Source organism: Fulmarus glacialis, unplaced genomic scaffold (assembly GCF_000690835.1).
Source record: "Fulmarus glacialis isolate BGI_N327 unplaced genomic scaffold, ASM69083v1 scaffold12473, whole genome shotgun sequence".
Classification (NCBI taxonomy): Eukaryota; Metazoa; Chordata; class Aves; order Procellariiformes; family Procellariidae; genus Fulmarus; species Fulmarus glacialis.
The window spans coordinates 83945-103944 of NW_009204981.1; the positions used below are offsets into that span (position 1 = coordinate 83945).

Here is a 20000-nt window from a genome sequence, read left to right on the forward strand (position 1 = left end):
TCTGTTCATGCTGCGATTATAAAATATTTCCTTTGCCATTTGCAGATAATCGGCATTGCTGTGATATGCATGATATTCTCAACATGAGCTAACGGGAATGCTGTGAATACCACAGTAAAATTTATAACTTGTAATTCTAGAATGTAAAGACTCTGTAATACTGGCCACTGATGATATTAAGTATTGCTCTTAATCCACTCTCTGCACGGGGGGTTTGGGCTGGGTTGTGGCGTACTGAATTGCATGCTGTTAGATAGGGCTACAGCTGCAGAAACATTGTGGATTTGTATTCTCAGTATTCATTTCTGACCTCCTTGGGACTAGGGTCACTTTTATCCATTCCTTATACCACCCTTTTTACTGTCGTGCTTTGCAAAATAACTCATAGGTGGCATAAAAGACAGAAAATCTATTGGTGCTAGTTATTGGAAGTTTGTTCTTGGTTGAGGATGATTCAGTAATACGGTACCTGTGTGGTTTTCCTTTTCTTATTCTTTTTAAATGAGAATACAACTATATTTTTAACGCAATTTCACGTGTGTTCAAGGAGTGTTATAATAGCAACAAAAATGCGTTAGAGAGCAAAGAAGGGTAAAGATGTACATAAAAATACTTGAAACAAGAGTAGCAAGGTAGTCTCATTCAGTATTACACTTCTTCAGATTTGTATCTATATATTCCATTAATTGCAGTGGCACGCTTTTGAGCCTGTCTCTTACAAACAAGGCAGTCAATATTTATTCCTCTGAGAAGTTTGTTGCCTGCATCCCACCAATGGTGTTACATTTATTATAGGGTAGAATGAAGCAAAACTTGCATATGAAATATGACAAGCATATAAATACATATGAAAGCGTATATATTTCATATAGTTCAGGGCTGGTTATATGCAGCTTTTATTATGCTTGAGCCCTAATGTTCTCCATGGCATATAGGGTATTGTTGTCGTTGCCAGTGTTTTCGTAAATACAATAGATTCTAAAAGGTCCCCAAAAGATCAGCTGTTCATCTCTGTTTCTTATTAATTTTGTTATTATAGGCTTTGGTGTCATTGTCGAGTGGTAAAAATCTCCATTTGTTTATATTTTCAACCCATCTTCTGTTCCTTCTTTCCAAATATGAATTAAGCTTTTTGACAGTTTTGAACAAATCTTTTCCTTTTAAGTCTTTCTATTCTATTTTCTTGGGTTTGGTCCTTATTATCATATGAGAGTTCACCTCCTTTATTTGATCCTAACTTTTCGTCTCACTTTCACTTCCCAGACCCATATTTATTTCTGCTCTTACAACTTCACATCTCTCTCTTTCAGTACTCTCAGCACTTATTCTCTTTACCTTAAAAACCACGAAAAATGAGAGATCTACAGGATATTTCTACTTGCTGAACACCAGAACCTTTTTGATCAATTAACTGTCGATGATTCTTATGGTTGAATCCGTTCTTGAAATAAATAATCAGGGCCCATATGGAACGTGGCACCATATTGTGACTATAGGATTTTTTTTGGTCAGTTTTCTTTCTTATTAAAAAAAAAATCCAGGATAGACTAAAAATAGTACTTTTTCTGTATATTTTAGACAACAATGCATTATGTTGTTCCATGCTATTCAGTAGAATGTGAGGTCTGAAAGTGAGACCAATTTTTCTGTCTTTTCCTCATGTGCCAGTCCAGCAACTTTATTACTGAAAAGTATATTTCACATTAAAATAGAAAATTCCAAAAACATTTTCAATTTCAAAATCTGTTTTATTTTTACTTCATATAGACTTTTCACAGGCAAGTATTGATTACTGTCATGTATATGTGCTTTTTATTTTCCTTGTTGGGCTTTTCCATGTGGTTCAGTAGCAACCAGACTGATTATCAACAACGGCTCTCAAACCATGCCTCTCCATGAATGTCAAGTAAATTCAGTAGTGTACATCCCTTTGTTCTGCATAATAACACTGTTATATATTCGCCATTAACAAACCTGTATTATGTCTGACATGTAAAGCTTTTTCCATTATCCTTTTCTGTATGAGCTGCCTTGTCGCTTCAGGTTATTCCTAATTTTGTCTGATTTAATTCCATTTCCTTCCAGGCAGAATTTACTTTGACTTCTAGGTGCTGCAGTCAGTCAGTTAATATAGTGCATTCTTCCTCATTATGGCTTTTTGCAGTTGGTTTTACATTTAGTGTTTTAGGGACTTCACTTGATTGTGTTACTTTTGGTTTGAGTTTGCTAGACGTCCAAGTTAAGATCTTTTGTGTTTTAGTTTTAGTGAGCAAGTTCTGTGATTCTTAATCTGAAGCACACCTTACCTTAAAAATAATAGTAATATCAGACTTAAATCCTCTGTAGTTTAAACCACATCCTGTAGTTTAGCCCCCAAAAGAAGATTGTTTTCATGGACTCATCACCACTGACTAAACAATAGCCATGTTAATAATATTTTTCTTGCTTGGAAAATATGGTTTTTATTATCTTCATAAGTGCTTCTTGTCTTTTTTTGTGTGCCATTCCAAACTATGGGAAAGTCTCTCACAAGCTCTTGATTTAATTCTTCTTGCAGGGATCTCATTCCTCATGTAAATAATTTGTGGTTGGAATAAGAGCTTGATTGATGTTTATGTTTTGGAAATTTTAACAATTAGCTGGCAATCTGGTCATTTATGTCATTGAATTCCATTTTTGGAAAGTCATGTGTACCAAAAAATCAGCTCCACATCTCTTTTTATTTTTAATACTAAGTGCCCCGTAAAGGGCTTAACGGAAGGTTATGATCCCCTTGCAGTGGATGGTACCTTAAAGAGCAGATGGGAAAACTCAACACAAAACACAAGACGTGAATGCAACAAACCCCTTGTTTTGCCACATTTGGAGTCTGGTTGGGTCTTTTCCTGCAGGTATGGCAGGGAAGCAAATAAGAGCATTTTAGTTTTTTGCCTTTAGTTTTCCTGAGCTTTCGAGCAATGTTTTCTGCTGCCTCCTCTGTCCCTGACTGAACTGGCACTGTTCCCGTAAGTCTAAAAGCCTCCAAGGGATGAGAGAAGCGTACACAATGATACTCGTCGTCTCCAGAATCACATGAGCCAAGTGATACTGAGAATTTTCCCATTTTCAGTATCAGGTCTGAAGTCCTCTGTCATGTCGATTAAACCAACGTAAACAGTTAGCTGTTTTGCAGAATCTTGCACACACACACCCCCATCATTCTATGCTCGAGAGGTGTGAAATTCTGCCTACAAAAATCCATTTTATTTTCATCCCATACTTCAGTGGCAAACTGAAGAGCTGGGGAAATCCACTCAGCTGCCTGTCAGATGGGAAGATTCAGTCCACCCCATCCGTGTCGGCAGATCCATGTGCTAGAAACTGCATCTGTGGAACAGCGCGCAGGGATCGGGATTCCCTACTCTCTGCGTAGCTGAAATGGCCACTGTCATTTCCACCTTTGTTAGCTGTCTGCAATATTAAATGTCATCTTATAAATGTATTTAAGTTTCTGTAGCCTACTGTACTGCATGCGTATGTATGGTGGTGTAAAAAACGATCTGCAAAACCTAATGATTCAACCTTTTTCTTAAAAGTACTACTTTTTGACCAAGTTATTGAATAATAACTTTAAGATACAAAAATGAATATATTTAGTAAAAGTTAGTTTTCAGAGAACGGCATGTGTACTTTCGTTATGTTTCAAACTCAGCCATCAAACAGGATGTTTAATTTCTAGCACCATCTCTAAGAAGATGCAAACCTTATCTCTAATGTAAGAAATCAAGTTATTTTATTTTGACGATTGAATTCTAGCACACAGGCAATAGTAATCATGGCGATGAACTTTATGGGGTTTTTTTTTTTCAATTTCTCCTGTATTACTTTGAAAAATAGTTAATCGGGTTTTAAATTGTATTTGAAAAGAGTAGCTTTTCATCTGCTGAGAATCTGTATGCTAGATTTCAGGCCAAAGTGAATTTTCTTTCTGTATGGTCTGATCTTGCGTCTTTGAAGTCTGTGTGGAAAGGATCTTGCTGATTTCAGAGCTCTTAGGCTCAGGCCCAGAGGTTAAACCCTTTAAAAAAAGAGGGGGGGGGAGAGAGCTGTCAAAATGTGATGGAAATATATGGGTGAATTATGAGCTTCAGCTCCAGTGAGGTTGTTTGGCAGTATATGTATTTAGGGGCTTAACCTAAAGTTAAAGGTTCTGTTTTTCAAACTCGTGCAGCTCCAGTTGCCAACATGGGCTCAGATATAGGAAAGCGTAGCTCTGGACATGTAGAAACACCCCTTTCTTTTTCTGTGGACAGCTTATTTGATCACTGGAATGACTTCTTGGCTTTTATCTTCACTCGTCAGTGGCCATTCTGTTTTCACAGAGCAGAAGTGCCAAGTGCGGACTGTTGCCCTCTTTCTTCTTCCTTTTCATAAACATAATGACAAAGGATGGAGCACGTCACTCCCTCAGTTGGTCTCGCAAAGCCAGCTTTAAAGGCGTGGAAACTGCATATAGAGTTGACTTGAAACGCTGTAAAATAAAAATAAAGTGAACTAGTCTCAGCTTGGCTTAAGATGAGACATTCGAGTCCTAAACATTGATCTGGTCTATGTGACATTCGTGAGCTACGGCCATGGCACCCGTTGTATTTCACGTAAGAAAAAACTTCCCATGATTGTTTTTGTCTGAGTAAAAGGAAAAGGTATTTCTCTAAGCCTTGTTCTCAACAAGCAAGGATTGCTTACGATGCTCTTTCTTTTTCCCTCCGCACCCCCTCCTCCTGCAGAATCGCATCGGGAATTCCTTCACAGGCCTGCGTCTGGATACGTGCCAGAGGAGATCTGGAAGAAAGCTGGTAAGAACTGTTTAAAAACACCAGCTTAGTCTTCTGGCAGCTGTGTGCAGTTGTTAATGCACTGATGTGAGGAATGAGAAAAAAAGGGGGGGGCTTACTAGTAACAGGAAGAAATTGTGTTTAATAATCTTAAACTGGAACTGATCAGGACATGAAATAATCTTTATAATAGAAGCATCTGCTGCTATAGTTAGGGGGATATCAGTACTTCCATTAAGGACCCCTATTTTCTGGGGTTATAATGGTTTCAGGCTGAAACTTGATATGCTAAAGTTTCAGTCTGTTAGCAATTTAAAAAAAAAAGTTTGTGTGGGATTTTTTTTTTTAAGCTTCAAGGTTCTTACCTATTTAAGGTCAGAATTCCCCATAGAGGGAAAAAACCTAAGTATACCTGTTAAAGAAAAACCTCCAGCTATGCAATGTAACCGTTCTTAATTTTAAAAAGATTTTGTGCCTGTCAGCCCCCAGTGAAGTCTGTGCTCATAAACTTGCAAAGTTTTCAATGAAGTAAGCAAGATCGCATCTCTGCAGCTGCTCTGGGTGGTTGCACCGGCTCAGTGTCTTCCCTGGGCTTGAAAAGCCCAGGCTGTGGTTGTACAGAGTTTTCTTCAACACTTTAAAACTCTGCCTGAGCACAGGAGTTTCCTGGCAAGGATCCTGTTGCGGTGCTGGAAGCTAAACTTTTGCTCTTTCAACATCGCTATCAGAGTTTCCTTGTTTTCAGAGGGGCTGGGAGGTAGCTCTTGAACTCCAGTGACGTAGCTGAGCTTCTGTATATACGCTCATACACACACACCCCTTTTGAACACCTGTATAACCATGAAGTCTACTGCAGCTGTCTGAACAGGAGTTAATGATTAAATGGCAAATATGCAGCAGTTTTGACGCTTTCTGCTCAAATCTCCTGTAACTGCTTGCTGCTCCTTGGTGTATTTTAAGCTAGATACAGAACATATGTGTAAAAATGTTCTGCTGGCATATTTTTGCATCAGACAAGAAGTTGTGTTGTTTATGTGATGTGGGTTTATCATGTAAAGTCTACATTTGTCAATATGTAAATTAATATTTTTGAAATTGCTGTGATTTATGTGAAAAATAACAAAATAATCTACAACTTTTTCTTTTGTCCAAGAAAAGTGTAGCCTTTGTAACGCAACGCTCTTGTGTACCCAAAAGTTTTGGGTTTTTTTTTTTACCATATTTATGTTAACATCTTAAATGAAAAATAAGAAAAATATATGCAGTCCCAGGAAATCTCAATAAGAGGAGCATTATTCAGTTGAATTTCAGGAACTTTATTCTTCTTGCAGAATCTAGGTTTTGATGTTGTTTGGCATATCAGGTCATTTATGACTCCTAGATGCAGTACAACAGAAGAAAAAACGTTTCTTCATAAGCCAGCAAATAAGCTAGCTTCAAGTTAATTGAAGTTTTTGGCCTGAGTTATAAAATTGGATGTGCATTCACATTGCATATATCCACAAATGGTAGTGTAAAGGAGCTGTGACATATCATCTTGTGAACATATATGTCATCGGTTCCTTTGAAACAAAGTTTTTCCATTGGTCCCATTTCTAGTCTCTTATTTTCATGCTGATGTGGGTTTAAATCAGATTCCCTGCATTCCACAGCTTGCCTGTGAATTGGAGAATAAAAAGAAGTCTGACTCCTTACAGGATGTACACCTGTATCTGTTACTAAGAGTAGTAAAACATCAGAAAGCATACTGCTTTTCATAAGTCATGGGCCTTCATTTTCAGGAGGGTGCACTGAAGTTGGAGGTCTCCACAAGTTCATAATCAGTTCACGGCAGTAAAGGTGCAATTCAGCTCTGTAAGAATAGGTCTCTAGTGCCATTTGAGATGCTCCGTAGGTTCCTGGCTAGGCTGCAGCTGCCAGTCAAGAAGGCTGCAAATCTCTCACAAGTCATTTCTGCTGGGCTCAGTGTGGATATCTTGGTATCTGAAACGTCTGTAAAGACCAATGTGTAGACAGCTGAATCAAATATAAAAGTCTGATTGGGATGCTGAATCCATTGAACTGAAAGAATTTGGCAGAAAAACGGTTAATAAGCAACCTCAAAATCCTGTGAAAAAGGGATTCACTTTAAACTTTTGGAGATTGATAGACTCCAGCGCAATTCTTTAAATATACCAAGTTAAGCACGTGCTTTTGTGATTGTTGGAGCAAGCACATAGTGAGCAGCACGTTGTGAATTAAAGCCATGTGAACCCAATTCAGATTCATACATCAGTGGAAAGTCATCAGTGTCCTGATTCATCTCGTTGAATTAAAGGTATGTAGATGAAGAGTCCAAGCCAAATTCTTAGTGGCCCTCAGTAGTCAAGAGAGAGGCAGGCATGTGGAGAGGATCAGTCAGATCATAGGCTGGATGACTTGCTCTCTGGAAATACCTATTTCTCTTTATTAAATACTGAGGGGATCCCAGGCCCACTGTGGGCTGCTGCCTTAGCTTCTTTCTGTGTCATGAGGAAACCATCTTCCAGCCATCTCCTATCACACAGCAAGGCCTACTGTTCATGGCAGTTCTGGACTGGAGTTACCAGTTACTCCAGTTACTTACTGGAGTTAAGCTCTGGAGTTACCAAACAGGTGTGGAATGACCATACTTTGTCATACAAGGACAGTAAAGACCCAGGGTCCTGAGAGTGAGATGACGCAAAATGTCATGGTGGCACAGGACTGCACCCCTGCCCACCACCTTTCCTTTTTCACCGTGTGGACTGAGTGTGCCCACGATGTGAGGGAGGTGACCGGGAGCTGGCTGGTGAATCATCATGTTGGGTTATATACAGGAGTGAATGATGAGTTGAGAACCTCTCCTCAGTCAGCTCCAAGGACCTCTGATCACGCTGAGTAATGCCTATTCCACACAGGCTGTTGGCTCCCTGGAGCTTCTCTCATGAGTCTCTGGAAAAGCAGAGACATATTTTAACTATTTGGTTTCACACTTAGTATAGCACAACACAAATTCTGTGGTCAAAGTTAATGCAAATGCTAAAGTCCAATCCATAGTTTATGCCAATTAAAAAGTATTAGTCAGGCATATGGCCTCGTAAGCACTTTTAGCATCTTCACACTCTCCAAAGCTTTGCAAAAAACACTTACGCAATATAGAAGTTAGAATATAAAGTTCAATTTCTGTATTTGGACTGAAAAGAAGTAGATTATGTAGGATTAAAAACTATAAAATTAGAAGTCTCTGTAAAACGTTCGAATATTGTGCTTCTGTTTAATATAATAGTTTAAACTGGCATTTCTAACCACTGCAAACACCTCAACATAAGACTGAATTTATATGATGTAATGAAAGTGCATCATGCCATACAAAGATAATTTCTATTCGTAGCAAATATCAGCAAGACTACAGATTTTCTCAAAGAAATCCACTTTGTTCATAGACGCAAAATGTCTGTATTTAAGTTGCCTCATTTTTATGAAAATGGTAATAAAATTGCATCTGTATGTTTGCCTGTGTATATTTCTTTTCTCACGATCAGTGAATGTTTGCAGTTGGTAATAAATATTCAAGCACCTTGCAAATGTCCTACCAATTCCCTTTGCTGATCTGTGTGTGCCTGTGGGACTAGAATAGGAATGCATAATTTAAATATAAATTGCCTGATTTGCATATACAATTAGTCTAGCTGCAGCTTTGATCGTAAGCAAAAATTATTGTCCTGTATTGCCACTTAGATAGAATTTTAATTCACCTTGAATATTCAAAGTAAATTAAGCCTTGGCTGTATGGTTGAAGGGTATGATTTTTTCCTCTCCTGAGGCTTTTCCCTAAACAACATTTATGGTAGGGTAATATAAGGGCATATTTTCAGCCTCATAAAAATAAAGGCATAAGTTTTATCTCTGAATTCCCCTCCCTCGAAAACTTCAGTTGAAACATCTCTCGCAGACATGCACACACGTAACACACACACACGCGTAGAATAATAGAACTCTTTTTTGATTTTAATTAATTCAGTTTTAGTCAGTACATGGCCTAAAGTTAAGTTTTTGCTGTAATTTGCTTAATAACTGAAAACGGAGGCTGCATGTAGTCCTTATCTTTTTTAAATAACAAGTGCAGAGCTGTGAGACATAAAAACTCAAGAGAGTTGTTGACACAGTATCTGTATGTAAGAGTTAGGTCTATGTGCATGTGCATGCACACAAATACAAGGGCTAAATACATGGACTAAAACTCAAACCCGCAACACGGTTGTAACGCTTAGATTTTAATCTACAGTAAAACATTTTTATTAGAAATCTATGTTTTTAATTAAACAGAACATTTAATTAAGGTGGTTTTTAAGTGGATGAAACAATTAAGTGCAAACACTTGAATGAAACATGTCATAATTAGTTTTAATAGAGTGTTAATTGGTACTAGGTTTGCCAAGTTAATAATTACTGCTTATTAAATTTTCAATTAATCATTGTCATTTTGCTTTGAATAAAGATGAAAATTAGATAAACTAATTCAGGGGGAGGATGGTTTCCTTGTTAATTAGAGCAGTTAATTAAAAAAAAAATTACTTGTTTTAGTTGTCAATTAAAAGGCTGTTCATTAGTAAAATCTTTGCACTCTTCCTGCATCAAAACCCAAATAACTAATTTGTGACAATCTGTGTTTTCCGGAATAAAAGATATGACGCTAGTATATACCGAAGAAAAGGCTCACACTGACTTAGTTACTTTGCAAGAAGCATGAAGGTTTGAATTTAGTGAAGCGGTGTGCCCCTGCTCGGTGTTAATTGTGTGCTGAAGCCTTGCTGGCTGTGGTGTGCTTAAGAGCTCGGCGGAGCCAGGAAGTCGAGTCTTCACAGTGTAAACAGGGGTTTGAAGGAGAGATCAAGAGGTCAAGTGAATGTTCATAAACAAATTTTAATTTTGGCTCGTAAAATTATATGCCCCGGAAAAGATATCAGACCAGTGATTTAAAATTTTTAAAGAAACTCTTGGGGATTTTTTAACCTCATGTATTTATTCATTAACATATGGGGAAAAACATTGTTAATGACTATAAATCTTATCTTCATTTCCAGAGCTTAAGGATACATTTTGAAAAAAATCTGTAATATTATGTCTTAAATAATAATTTCTGCCAAAGATATTCATAAATCTGGTGTGCTGCAAACCCAATTTTCCAAGTAACATGTTGAAAAAGATTACAAAAATAACGCACCAGAGATCTGAAATGTCTGTACTTACAGAAGTACTGACTGTGAATCAAAATAGCAAGAATCATCACAAGTGTTAGTGGGAGCTTTCGATGATGGGGAACTAAAGAAGCACCTGGGTGGTCCTGAAGGGTCTTGAGGAACCAGGTTCCTCTGTGTCCTTCTTGAAATGAAAACTCTCGGTATGATAGAGTCTCCACTGCATTTCATGCATCAGTCCTACGTAGCCGTGTGCCCAACGTCCTGTGCTGAAGAGGTTTTCTCCCCTCCCTTGTAGAGGAAGCTGTCAATGAAGTAAAGCGTCAGGCGATGGCCGAGTTGCAGAAGGCAGTGTCGGAGGCAGAGCGGAAAGCTCACGACATGATCACTTCAGAGAGAGCTAAGATGGAGCGCACTGTTGCCGAAGCCAAGCGCCAGGCTGCAGAGGATGCACTAGCTGTTATCAATCAGCAGGAGGATTCAAGCGAGGTAAGGTCTTTGCTGGGCTGGCATCACCTGTGGCTGCATACCATGGGTGTATCTGGGCTGGCTTTAGTCTAGCTGGCACAGGCTCTTTGTGTGACATCGGAGTTCGGTGCCCACTATTAACTGTTCGCAGAGTTGCTTTGGACGCATATTTCAGGCGCGTGCTGAGCTCCAAATTTTCTTGGCTACGTTGTAATCTGAGCCCAAAATAGCTAGTGAACTTGAGCTGTGTTCTCACCTTTTCACTGCTGTTCAGGGTTACATATAATGCGCACATTTCTGTTCTAATTTAGCTTTTCGGTAGCTTTATTTTAAAGATCTTCAGACTACCATATTGAATAGATAACAAGATTGTTCGGTAGAAAATATTTCACAATGAAATCTAATTTAAACAAAGAAACAGTTATTTAAGAGATTGTAGAGCAAGGTGGCTAAAAGCTTGTCTGGGGAAAGTATTGGATGTAGAAGCGATTAGCAAAAGATGATGGTTCCTGCAGGACAGAATGTGAATGTAGATTTGCAAGTGTTTCTTTATTTTGCATGTGTTACTTTGGGTGTAGGGATTATTTGAGAGTTGAGGAGTGGGCAAACAGCATTTGGAAGGAGGAAGAATAGCTGAAAGAGCAACGAAGAGTAAAATAAGAATAAGTATGTTAAGCCTTGATTTACTTTCAGACGTGAGAGTGGAAGCCATGAATTGCTGCGGTACGGGACATCCAGCAGAACGACTGGCTGGAAGCTGGGAGTGAGGGAACAGCGGGTGTTTGACCAGTGCTGCAGCAGTCTTGACAGCAATTAAATTTTATGTCGTTACAGAAAAACAATGTCCTAAGTTAAAACTTAAAAACAGACATAACAAAGAAATTATGGCAGTTAAAAGTTATTTATATATAATCTTCATCTCTCAAGGCCACTGAAATGAAAAGAGTAGATGGCGGTACCTGTTGTGCGCGATGTGTATTTGTGTACGCTGGTACACAAGCACTTTTCATGGGCTGGATGGGCAGTGTTGTAGAAGAGTCATTTAAGTTGAAAGATGCAGATGAGCTAGCTGCAGCATGCTGAGAAAACTGGCAAAAATCACAAGCAGATAAGTCGGTGGCATGCTGCAGTATGCATCCATAATTTGAGGGAGCGTAAGATTTTAATTCATACCAGGCTTCTCTGGAGATGAAAGACCATTGTGGGATCACTGAATGCCCAGAGTTTCTCCTTAATGTGTAGCAGATGAATAACAAGGAGACAAAAGGAATTGATTTTCAGCATCTGAAAGTTTCTCAGGAAGAAAGGGACTAGGGGAAGTGTATGTACCCTTTAAGTACTAACTGTTCCATTGTAGATTAAATGAGACATAAATTCAATTTATTGGCATTTTGTATCTGAGATACTCAAGGACATTTTTCCTGTACTATGTTCATAGAAAGGGCATTTGTCTGACTTAGCATCATTAAAGAGCTGTCATTTTGTGTGTGTATATATACAAAAGACTTTTATTGTTAAAACCAAAATTCCTCCTTTGGAGGAAACTGCGAATTAAATCTGTTTAGTGAACTGATATAGTGTAGGCAGGACAGAGGAAGTACTTATGTGCCAATACATACAGACATACAGCCCGTTCTTCCACAAGCAAATGTGCATCCAAAGGAACGCGTAGAGAGTTTGTGTGCTGTAATTCACTCCTCAGCAGTCATAGCTCTGGAAAAGGCTCTATAACAACAGACATCTTTACTTCTTCTCCACCAGATTGCTTATGAGGTTGTTCACTTCTTGGAAACAAGACTTTAAAAAAAGGCAAATAATTCTTTTAATTGCATTCTAATGAAAGGTGTCTCATAGGGTTAGAGATGTTCTCAGAGCTGTGCATTCTCAGGGAGGATACAAGCCTCCTGGACCTAGAAATGAAGTCTAGTGTCCTGGTCCTGCAGCTTTCACCCCTGTGGTCATGAGTGGCACATTAGGGTGGCTGTTTTGAGGTGAAAAATGCAGGTTTTAGTAAACCTGCAGAGAGAACTCAAGTTTGCTCAGTTTGTGTTTACAGGTGCTTGGTTAATTCTGAAGGGAGATGACAGTGATACTTATTTGAGAGTTAGATGTATCTATTAAGTTTGTATAATCATTCTTCGGCTTCTAATTATGCCAGACTCCAAACACTGAGGGCAATGCTGCTCATGATTACCTGTTAACTCAGGCTGTCCTTTCTTTTTTTTGATAACTCCTGTAAAAATGGACCAGCCTTTTTCTTCATCTTTGAGGACAGGAGATCAGTTTGCCAGTGTTCGAAAATGGTTTCTTTGGAGATGAGACTTTGTGTTTATTAGGGTTGAGGAATAAAACCTCACGTTTGCTTTGGTGTTCATTGTTTCTTGATATATCTGTGAATGTCCCTCCTCATTTGTCTCGGTTGTAAGTCTCCATAAACTTGTCTCTGTTTACAACTTTCAGCAGTACGCTTCCAGCAACGCAGATTCCTGCGTACTAGAGGCACTGGAGTAATATTTCCAGGGCTAGAATATTTCCAGTTCCAAATATGAGGATGCTGAAGTAGCAGCTTCTGCAGTCTTACAGATTTAGAGGGAGGCTGAGCATCACTACTTATTTCTTATCCTTGGCAGGACGTCATACAAGGCCTGCAAGAGAGCTCAGTATAGGCTGCTGTATAATCTCCATGCAGTTCCTGACAGAGAATATTTCTCCCACGGGTGTCATTTGTTCTTTTGGCTGTGGAAACTATGAATGGAGATGGGAATTTGGCATCAGGTTTCTAATATATCAGATACAATTTTCGTCTGATACGACCACTCCCTGTCTATTGGCAAGGTTTCTCCCTTACAGCTCTTCATTTGTTATTTAGTGAAATGCAACCTGGACCTAGTGGAGGCTTATTGAAGCTGCTCTGGTGTGAAGACTCTGTGGCATGATTTTTACTGCAGTCTTCTCCAGAGCTCAAAGTGATAACTAGTACTAAGACTTAAGATTTTTGTAATTATTATAATTTTAAGATAATACGTAGTCTTCTCATCCAAGACCTTTCAGAGGTCTCACAAAGAGAAGCAGATTGGTTGGGGTTTTTTTGTTGTTGTTGTTCTTGGGTTTTTTGTTTTGCTTTGTTTTTAACCCAGAAAAAGTAGCATCCCTGACTGCAAGACTGTCTGCAAGAAAACAGTGAAGCTGGACATTTTGAACTGACTGGAGCAAAATAAAGGGGCCTTAGGACAGTGAGAGGACTAATAGAGGAGGTGTGATATTTGGAAGCATCCTGATTTTTAAGAGGTGGTCTGCAATATTCTGAGAATCACCACATTACATAGTATAGTTTTAATTTCTGACCTGACCTGGTCACTTGTTGAACTATTGTTCTTTGCTTGTGTTTGAATTATTCAGTATGATTTAATTCGCAGTGCCACTGCTTCAGTGTCTGTACATTTACTTTCTAAAGATTTCCATAATTTCTTGGCATAAGCCCTTGCGACTGACCAGGACATGTTCATTATATTCTGTTATTATAACGAGAGAATGGTTGAAGACCAGCAAACGGAGCACACTGCTGTTGGAAAGCAAAAGGACAGGAGAAGGCCTACCTGTCAGCATGGCTGTTCCTGAACCACAAATTATTTCTTTACCAGTTCCTTACAGTTGCTTGACAAAAGATGACCCATTCATCAGCAGTTGACTTGGCTAAGTACAGAAACATGTGTGAGCAGCCTACTCTTTAATGACTGCTCTGCTTGCTTTGGCTGCGATGTACTGTTGTGCAAATCAATTTTAATAGTAAGGGCGAACAGCTTAGCAAAGAGACTGGCTGCCCAGATTGTAGGGGAAAAAAAAAATCATCAAAACATCTGTCTTTCTGCTCTGGTATAAAATGCCACTGAAAAATCTGACACTCAGTGTTCTTCCTCACTTCTGAGTAGGGTGGGGGCTGGGGACGGGAAAGGAACACAAATGTTTCGGTTCTCTCTACTTAAAGCAGATGCTGACATCTGCTCAGATAAAACAAGTATGTAACTGGTCCAACACTGCTTTTAAGAGATGTGTAATGTTAGGGCTTGTTTATATTGCAGCAGTTCATGTTGTATGTGAATATCACACTTACCTGACATTTTGAAGACAGCTGGGTTCAATCTCTGCTGACCAATCCATTGAGACCAGGACTGTGCCAGCAAACCTGACTCTGAGCATCAGATGCTGTGATTCAGGCAAGCCTGTTTTTTAGGCTGGTATTAAATTTAATACATATGTCAGCTAATGTTTAATTTTTTTGACTGGGCATCTCTTAGAAAGTAGCACATCATCCCCTGCAGTGGTGGGTGGTACAGAGGCGCCAGAGCCATGTGTTCTGCACAGGATCGGTCCAGATGTGATGTGAACATTGGCACTGCCCCAGACTCCTAAGCTAAGCCTAGCTAGCCAGCTTGCACGTCTCTTCCATATGCTTCTCCGGACTTCTGTTTTCAGGATTTAGCTTCTCTCATAGAATCATAGAATCATAGAATCATTAAGGTTGGAAAAGACCTCTAAGATCTTCGAGTCCAACCGTTAACCCAACACCACCATGCGCACTAAACCATGTCCCTAAGCGCCTCATCTACACGTCTTTTAAATGCTTCCAGGGATGGTGACTCCACCACTTCCCTGGGCAGCCTGTTCCAAGGCCTGACCACTCTTTCATGCTGACTTGTATGAACATAGATGTACTTCACACAATGAACAGTGGCTTGGGCAAGCCTGGAGTGTTCAGTGATAGGTGTAACTTTACTAGAAGCATCTAAAGGTTTGAATATCTTTATATGGAGCGCTGCATTTTGACACAGCATGGGAATTTCCGAAGTACCAATGTGTTTCCCTTTCTAACGGGTCTTGGATAGAATTTTCATAAACAACTTTGCTGTTTTTTTGCACTGGTGTTCAGTGGCTCATATAGTCCTCGTTTACGCCACTGTAGTTTCAGTGATTTCTAGATGTTCTTTTTCTTGTGGTTAGCAGTGATAGAATTTTGAACGACATGGGAATTGCAGAACCGGGAAAAATCTGGGTTCTTCATACCCAGCCATGCTTCCTTTCCTGATAAGCTGGAGAAATCCAGAATTTGTCAAAGATGACAGAGCAGTGTTTGACACTGTATTACGGCATTTCAGAGTTCATCATCTCTTTGACATGTCACAGTCCATTTGGGTTTTTTTTCTTCTTTAAGCCAGCTCTACACTGAGTCTCAGCTGGAGGTGTTAGAGGAAGGCAAATACTCAATTGTGGTTACATATTTCAAAGATGAAAGCGACAGGATGGGCAAAATTATTGACAAGTATGTGTCCTGGTACTGGAGACCACAGAAATGGAGACTATTTGTTTTTAAGATTTTTCATGATGGCGAACAGAAGTTTCTGAGCTCTGTTGTTTGAAGATGGAAGCTTAAGTGCATGAGAATTAAGTGTCTGACCTAAGATAAGGCTCTGACCTAAGACTGATGTTCCTTGTCAGTTGAAAGAGGAGGATGAAATAAGATCAGTGGCATAGATTTGGAGCGAGATTCCCATCTGGTGTAATTTAGCCCAATTTCATTGAATTAATCCATTTTCAAGGTAGTGAAGTTAAATCGAATTATGTAGTCTGAGAATCTGGCCTTTTGTATAACCTCACTATTTCACAGGAAAATCAATGCAGAGTTAAACTGTAATCCCGTCCTCCTCGTAGTTTTAGCTACATCTGGAACTCTATAAAGCACGAGCTGGAAGTGCAGTGTAGTAGGTCACTACCTAAAGACAGAGAAGATAAACCAGGAGAGACTTTGAGAGATCTGCTACTCTCTTTCCCACCTCTAGCTGTATCGTTCCTGTGAGATACCTGGTTTTTCTGTGCTTTAGTGATGGAGATTCTCCACTGCCTCTAGGCAATTTTTGCCTGTCCTTAAAAAGACTACTTATAACATCTCTTTCCAGTTTTACTTGCAGATGTTTGATCCCGTTATTTCTGCTGTTCATCCATGTAGACATGGGCATTGCCTGTTTCACTGCAGTAGCTTCCAAGATGTTTGGCTGCTACCATCCCCTCTCAGGCTACTGTCTCTCCTTAGGTTTAACAGTCTCAGTTTGTTCAGTCTCTTCTCATAGCTTGTGTTTATCTGATCTCGGATTATTCTGGCTGCCTTTCTCTGGGTTCTTTCCAAGTCTTATTTGTCTTACTTGATTTGCTGTATTTGAAGTGCCTCATCCCAACCTGGACAGCACTCCAGGCCAAGCCTTGCCAGTGCTAGGAGGTGGAGAGTCTTAACTCAGGTGTAAAGCATATTCCTGCTCATACGCCCTCGTATGATGATTGCCACCTTGTCACCAACATGACATTTTGGTCCCCTGTTATCCGAGGTGCTGCCTACACAGTTCAACCAGGGTGCTCTGTTTTGCTGGTACCCGCTAGAGCTTCCCAGGAGGGAAGATACCTTGACCATGTGCAATCTGATAGTGAGCTCAAGCTGTGTCTGTGTTAGCTGGATCAACTGGAAATACGTGAGCAGGGGTGCACATTAGCTGGCATCTCGAGCCTGGCTTTTCTTCAGCAGAATGTGGGCTCTGGAGCTACCAGCCAGCAATGTGAACAGAAATCGTCTGTTGCCAAAGCTTGCGGTGCCCGAGCCTGATCTTTGCTGCTGTTTTTCACTACTCACACATGGGAAGGAGCAATGAATGGCCACAGTGGTGAGGACTATGTAGGACAGGGAGTTCTGCATGTTAAATCCAGCTGCTATCACAGTGCAAGCTCCCCATGGCATGTGTGCTTGTTTACGCTGATTTGCACTGTAGTAATTTTTAAATGCGATAAGTTGTTGCATAAATGTGAGCTGTAAAATTTATTTTGAAATTCTTGTATTTTATGTGCTTTTATTCCCACAATTACACTAAAGCTGTAATGACCTGTTGAATTAGAAATAGTAAGTCCAATGGACAAAATCACATACCAGACAATGTAGGACACATTAAGTAATCACGTAAGGAGCCAGCTTCGAGCTTTGTCACTTCATTAAAATCTTGCACTTATGTGTCACTTTTCATGTTCTGTACAGGCTGATGGTTAACTGATGACTATTTTAATAAGAAGGTTGAACCAATACTGTTAAAATTAAATGACTGTTTTCTGACGTCAATATAGATCTTGTGGTGAGATACTGAAATATCGTCCGGTGGCTCTGGTCACATCTGGGAGACAATTCTGTCTGTGCAGATAAGCCTTCCCCAAAAGGGGAAGCAAAATGAAGATTCCCCAGAAGTTGGTCTATATTAACTAAATAGGTAATTGAATAGAAAAAGTTTGACATCCTCATAATAATTCCAGCATAATTAAAGCACGCACTTCAATTTTGCAATCGGATCTGCACAAGGGAAGGACTCCTGCACCTGGGCAGGTGCTAGTTGACTTCAGCATTATTCCATGTGGGGAAAAGTGTCTTTTCAGAAAAGTCTGCATGAGGAGGTTTTGTACATGTGTATTTGTTTTCAGATGAGGGGATAAAGGGAAATATGGGCCAAACCCAGGGCTGGCAATTTAGTTGGAAATGAGTATCTAGGACATCAGCAGGCATGGCAGTAGGTGGAAATTCTGTGCAAGCACAGTTGGAGCAGAATGACACCATGTTTACTGATCACAGTGCAAGCATCAAGCTGGCAAAATGACACTTTCACAAGTACGATGTGACTGTTGAGAAATATTAGTATAGCAAAAGAAGGAGAATCTAGGTATGTCACAATTTGTTCTCTTTCTGGTCAGTAGGATGAGGCATTGTATCTCTTTAAAATGCTAATACAAACTTGCCAGGTCATTTTGGTGTATGTGTAACTATGTCTGTGCATGCACGTGTTCATGTACAGTGTTCTAAACTACGTATAGTTATTTTTCATTGTGGAGATAAAAGGTCTTTTAAAGAAAAAGTGTTCAAGAATAGTACAGCTATCCATTTCCAAAGGTAGTTTTACCTCTCCAGCACTGGACAGAGTTTGAGCAAAACGAATCTGAAACAATGAATACTGAATCAAAACCAGGTGATGCCAGACAAGGAGTCTGAATTCCCGACATTTAACTACCAGAAACATCTGTTTCTGTGTGTTGGTAATTCCACCTTTTTTAAAAAGTGTTTTTAAAGATGGGAACAATTTTATGAATTAAAAAAAAAAAAAGTCCCCAACACATGTATCTCTAATTACCTGGTTTAGTCTGTGTGTTTAATCAGTATGAATTGAGAATGCCATGTACGTTTGATTTCAATCTCAAAGACCAGTTGAGCACTGGACAGTTACTCTTCCCCCATCTGCCAGTATGTGCCTATGCCAAAAAGCAAACAAAACCAGCCAACCAACCGAAAAAAAAACCGAAAACAGCCTACACCCAGGAAAAAGGGGGAGGATGGAACTAACACACGGATGTTTTCTAAAGAAGCCACTTGACTCCAATTAAATGTCTAATTTCCTTAAAATGTTGCTTTGGATTTAGATCTTTGTTTGATTCTGAAATTGGGACTTTTTTTTATGTAGTTGAGGAATATCACTTAAAGATTGGCCATGTTCCAGCATCCAGCTGGCATAGCTATAGAGTGTGTGAAAGTGAATAGCATACATATTCTGCGGTGGCTTCCCCATCCTGCCAAAGATTTAGGCTCCAGCTTAACTATTCACTGCCAGAAGTGCCACTGAGTCAAATGGCATTACTCAGACGATTAAAATTGAGGTTTTCCCGGGGTAACAACTCTTACCTATGCGTTAGGTCTTTTTCTCCCTCTCTTTTCTTGCATTAGTCCCTCTCCGCTTTTAGAGAAGCACTTTTTTTGTGTGTATGTTTCATTATTTGTTTTAATAATCTGGCAGAGGAGCTAGCTGAAGTTTTACTGAAACTTTATGTTAGTCAGCGTGCTCCTGGTGACTGGACATGGGGGAGGACTTGCAGTTTGCATCGCTGGTACTGGCAGATAGCTGCTTTTGTTCTGGCCCCATTTCTGAGGGCCAGAGTCCCCCAGGTGACTGCAGCTGCTGTGGAACAGGTTCAGCCACCCAAGGTAGTACCTACTGATGCCTCGATGATCATTAGGCAGAAGGTGGACTAGCAGTTCCCTGACAGCTGTTTTAAATATACATTTTAGGACGCTAATTTCTCCCATCTCTCCCCCTTCTCTTTTGCTTCTAGAGTTGCTGGAACTGTGGCCGGAAAGCTAGTGAAACCTGCAGTGGTTGCAACACAGCACGATACTGTGGCTCATTTTGCCAGCATAAGGACTGGGAGAAGCACCATCACATCTGTGGACAGACCCTCCAAGCCCAGCAGCAAGGAGAGACACCAGCAGTGAGCTCCTCCGTGACACCCAGCAGCGGGGCCGGGAGCCCCATTGACACTCCACCAGCAGCCACTCCTAGGTCCACCACCCCGGGAACCCCATCCACCATAGAGGCGACTCCTCGTTAAAACTGAACTCAAAACTCTGAAAACAAAAACACAACAAAAAATGAAACCAATTCCTCATCCTCAGATG

General features: G+C 39.9%; 1 protein-coding gene across 2 annotated transcripts in view; it reads left to right on the forward strand.

Moving 5' to 3' along the window:
- RUNX1T1 (runt-related transcription factor 1; translocated to, 1 (cyclin D-related)) overlaps window positions 1-20000 on the forward strand; it is a 92874-nt gene that overhangs the window by 71949 nt on the left and 925 nt on the right. For both annotated transcript variants that reach the window (XM_009575211.1, XM_009575212.1), the window contains exons 9-11: window positions 4767-4835; window positions 10311-10501; window positions 19658-20000. The exon at window positions 19658-20000 is cut by the window's right edge and continues 925 nt beyond it. In XM_009575211.1, the coding sequence (XP_009573506.1) occupies window positions 4767-4835; window positions 10311-10501; window positions 19658-19933 (536 nt within the window). In that variant the 3' untranslated portion in view covers window positions 19934-20000. The remainder of the gene's footprint in view (window positions 1-4766; window positions 4836-10310; window positions 10502-19657) is intronic.